The sequence below is a fragment of the Ranitomeya imitator genome, chromosome 7 (assembly GCF_032444005.1).
Source record: "Ranitomeya imitator isolate aRanImi1 chromosome 7, aRanImi1.pri, whole genome shotgun sequence".
NCBI classification, from domain to species: Eukaryota; Metazoa; Chordata; class Amphibia; order Anura; family Dendrobatidae; genus Ranitomeya; species Ranitomeya imitator.
The window spans coordinates 199,005,309-199,009,215 of record NC_091288.1 but is presented as its reverse complement, the minus strand read 5'-3'; the positions used below and the strand labels follow the sequence as shown (position 1 = coordinate 199,009,215).

At 50.3% G+C, this 3,907-nt stretch overlaps 1 protein-coding gene across 1 annotated transcript; it reads left to right on the top strand.

Annotated features, from left to right (window-relative positions):
- The first annotated feature begins 1,431 nt into the window (after nt 1–1,431).
- Nucleotides 1,432–2,782, top strand: LOC138646152 (histone H2B 1.1-like). The gene is made up of 2 exons (XM_069735615.1): nt 1,432–1,486; nt 2,385–2,782. Exons 1-2 carry the CDS (start codon nt 1,432–1,434, stop codon nt 2,780–2,782), a joined length of 453 nt encoding a protein of 150 aa, XP_069591716.1.
- The last annotated feature ends 1,125 nt before the right edge of the window (nt 2,783–3,907 follow it).

Below are 3,907 nucleotides of genomic sequence, written 5' to 3'. Positions count from 1 at the left end.
CAGTTTTTCACTATTTGCAACAGATACGTTTTTTTCAAAAATTTGCCGAATCCTGCCTGATGGAAACAAACTAATGTGTGAAAGTAGCCTAACTATCCATATATCTATCTACCTCTATCCATCTCATTCCTTCCTTCCTTCTATCTATCTATCTATCTATCTATCTATCTATCTGTAATGGAGTGTGGGTTGGAGAAATGTAAAAGAGGTGATTGGACAAGAAATGACATCACAAAACTTTTTTTTGTGTGTGTCAATAATGGATCTTAATTTAGCTTTCAAAAATGCATACAAATCTGCATAGAAAAAACGCAGCAAAAAATGCAGCAAAAACGTGACAATACTGCACCTGCGTTTTCTGGCAAGAGAGGGAAGAATCTGAAGCAGAAATTCCTAAGGCAAATCCACAACGTGTGCACATAGCTTAAAATGTAGCGGAATCCGCACACAGAATTGACATGCTGCAGAAAATACAATACAGCGTTTCTGCACAGTCTTCCGCAGCATGTGCACTGCGGATTTGGTTTTCCATAGGTTTACATGGTACTGTAGACCGCATGGGAAACTGCTGCAGATCTGTAGCGTCAAAAGCGCCGCGGACCCGCAGTAAAAACCGCAACGTGTGCACATGGCCTTACATGGTACTGTAACGGGATGGAAAACTGCTTCAAATCCGCAACGTGTGCACATATCCTTACTCTTCTGAGAGCATCCAGGTGTCCGCCCATCTGTAATTGTGAGCCCCGATGACGACAGCAATTATAATGTATGTAAGGTGATGTGGAATTAATTATACTATGTAAGTCACTTAAATGTATGATTATTATATAATTTATCTTAACAATAAATTTAATTGATTAATTACTCCACCATGATTACACTATGATCGGGAAAGGTGATTAAAGTATTCAGCTTATTTCTCTAAGCAGGAACATAAATTGGATATAATAGAAGCTGTAAAGAAAACTGTGTAGAAACTGAACTATGAGCGGGAAAATCAAACTTCCCTACAGTTTTGTGTTCAGCCAATCAGCAGAGGAAGGGAGGAGCTAATGATTCTATAAGCCCCGTCCCGGAAGTGCGTCATCTCTGCAGTTCTCTCTCTGGTCCATTCTTCCTCCATATAAAGGTTCAGTCCGTGCGGTTCAGGAATCAGTTTTTGCTCACTGACTGCAGAAGATGTCTGGTCGCGGCAAAGGAGGAAAAGGTCTCGGGAAGGGCGGCGCCAAACGGCACAGGAAGGTGCTCCGTGATAACATCCAGGGCATCACCAAGCCTGCCATCCGCCGTCTAGCTCGCAGAGGAGGCGTCAAGCGCATCTCTGGCCTCATCTATGAGGAGACTCGCGGTGTCCTGAAAGTCTTCCTGGAGAACGTGATCCGTGACGCCGTCACCTACACCGAGCACGCCAAGAGGAAGACCGTCACCGCCATGGACGTGGTGTACGCGCTCAAGCGCCAGGGCCGCACTCTCTACGGCTTCGGAGGTTAATTGTGTTCTCTTCTGTCCTCACAACCCAAAGGCTCTTTTCAGAGCCACCCACATTTATAAAGAAAAGCTATAATCTCCGCTGTGTGATGCGGACATTTGCTGTAATATGCGCCATCGGCGGCTACACCAGAAGATTATGGGATGGAATATCCACAGCGCTAAATACATTTATATTACTGCACTATACCGCTGTATCACAGTGTGCAGCACTATATGGGGGTACAAAGAACTATTCGGAAAGATACATTACTATATTGAAGTGTTTATTTCTACATGGAAGGTTTCCAGCTGTATGTGGGGATTTCTGCATTACAGGGGGCATAGAGCGGTATACAGATGTGCACTGCGTTGTTATATGGAGGTATACAGAATTACACGGGGTTCCCAGCACCAACTGGAGATATGACTGCGCTATACGGAGTGTAACATGTCGGGCGCTGTACTGTAACTGCATAATGTGGCACACTCATTTGTCAGTAAGATGCAGTATATGGGGGTACTCTGCACTATTCAGATGAATAACAGCACTATACTGGACTATACTATATTGGAGTATATTGCAGCACATGAAGGGTAAATAGAACATGAACACATACAGCGCTATATGAGGGTGCACTGTGGTATATGGAGCTTCACAGCACTATTTAGATGTGTACAATACAGCATTATACAGGGTTTTACAGCGCTATATGGTGGATGCTGCAAAGAAGAAGCATGATTTCGGAAACCACCAATCAGCTGCAGTGGGCGGGGCGTCTGACGTTCCCGTTGGTCACATGACTGTGTCACCCAATAGCACGGCGGTCTGACAGCAGTGCTCATCTGCATGGCCGGGCTATAAATTCCGCCGCTCTTGGAGGCGCAGAATCATTATTCTTCTCACTTGTGCTGAGACCGGTTTGTTGTTATCGTGCCTGATCCCGCCAAGTCTGCGCCTGCGCCCAAGAAGGGCTCCAAGAAAGCCGTGACTAAGACTCAGAAGAAAGACGGCAAGAAGCGGAGGAAGAGCAGGAAGGAGAGCTACGCCATCTACGTGTACAAGGTGCTGAAGCAGGTCCACCCCGACACCGGCATCTCCTCCAAGGCCATGGGCATCATGAACTCCTTCGTCAACGACATCTTCGAGCGCATCGCAGGGGAAGCCTCCCGCCTGGCTCACTACAACAAGCGCTCCACCATCACCTCCCGGGAGATCCAGACCGCCGTGCGCCTGCTGCTGCCCGGAGAGCTGGCCAAGCACGCCGTGTCCGAGGGCACCAAGGCCGTCACCAAGTACACCAGCGCCAAGTGATCGGCTCCGTGCTCCGCTCCTCACCCCAAAGGCTCTTCTAAGAGCCACCCACACCCTCACTATAAGAGCCACCCGCTCCCTCACTATAAGAGCCACCCGCACCCTCACTATAAGAGCCACCCACACCCTCACTATAAGAGCCACCCGCACCCTCACTGTAAGAGCCACCCGCTCCCTCACTATAAGAGCCGCCCACACCCGCACTATAAGAGCCACCCACACCCTCACTATAAGAGCCACCCGCACCCTCACTATAAGAGCCACCCGCTCCCTCACTATAAGAGCCGCCCACACCCGCACTATAAGAGCCACCCACACCCTCACTATAAGAGCCACCCACACCCTCACTATAAGAGCCACCCACACCCTCACTATAAGAGCCACCCGCACCCTCACTATAAGAGCCACCCGCACCCTCACTATAAGAGCCGCCCACACCCGCACTATAAGAGCCACCCACACCCTCACTATAAGAGCCACCCGCACCCTCACTATAAGAGCCACCCGCACCCTCACTATAAGAGCCACCCGCACCCTCACTATAAGAGCCACCCGCACCCTCACTATAAGAGCCACCCGCACCCTCACTATAAGAGCCACCCGCACCCTCACTATAAGAGCCACCCGCACCCTCACTATAAGAGCCACCCGCACCCTCACTATAAGAGCCACCCACACCCTCACTATAAGAGCCACCCGCACCCTCACTATAAGAGCCACCCGCACCCTCACTATAAGAGCCACCCGCACCCTCACTATAAGAGCCACCCGCACCCTCACTATAAGAGCCGCCCACACCCGCACTATAAGAGCCACCCACACCCTCACTATAAGAGCCACCCGCACCCTCACTATAAGAGCCACCCGCACCCTCACTATAAGAGCCACCCACACCCTCACTATAAGAGCCACCCACACCCTCACTATAAGAGCCACCCGCACCCTCACTATAAGAGCCACCCGCTCCCTCACTATAAGAGCTGCCCGCACCCTCACTATAAGAGCCACCCACACTCTCCCTGCAAGAGCTGCGGTTGCCCCAGTGTCCTCTCCCGTCTCCCCGAGGTGTCTGCTCGCTCCGCCCGGGGCTCTGTGGCTGGTGATGAGGGAGATGGTGAGAAAACC

Bases quoted from the DNA above. Each gene is read 5' to 3' on its own strand.
- LOC138646152 (XM_069735615.1), top strand. From the start codon at position 1,432: ATGGACGTGGTGTACGCGCTCAAGCGCCAGGGCCGCACTCTCTACGGC. The intron at 1,487-2,384 runs GTTAATTGTGTT...ACTTGTGCTGAG, and splicing joins CACTCTCTACGGCTTCGGAG to ACCGGTTTGTTGTTATCGTG.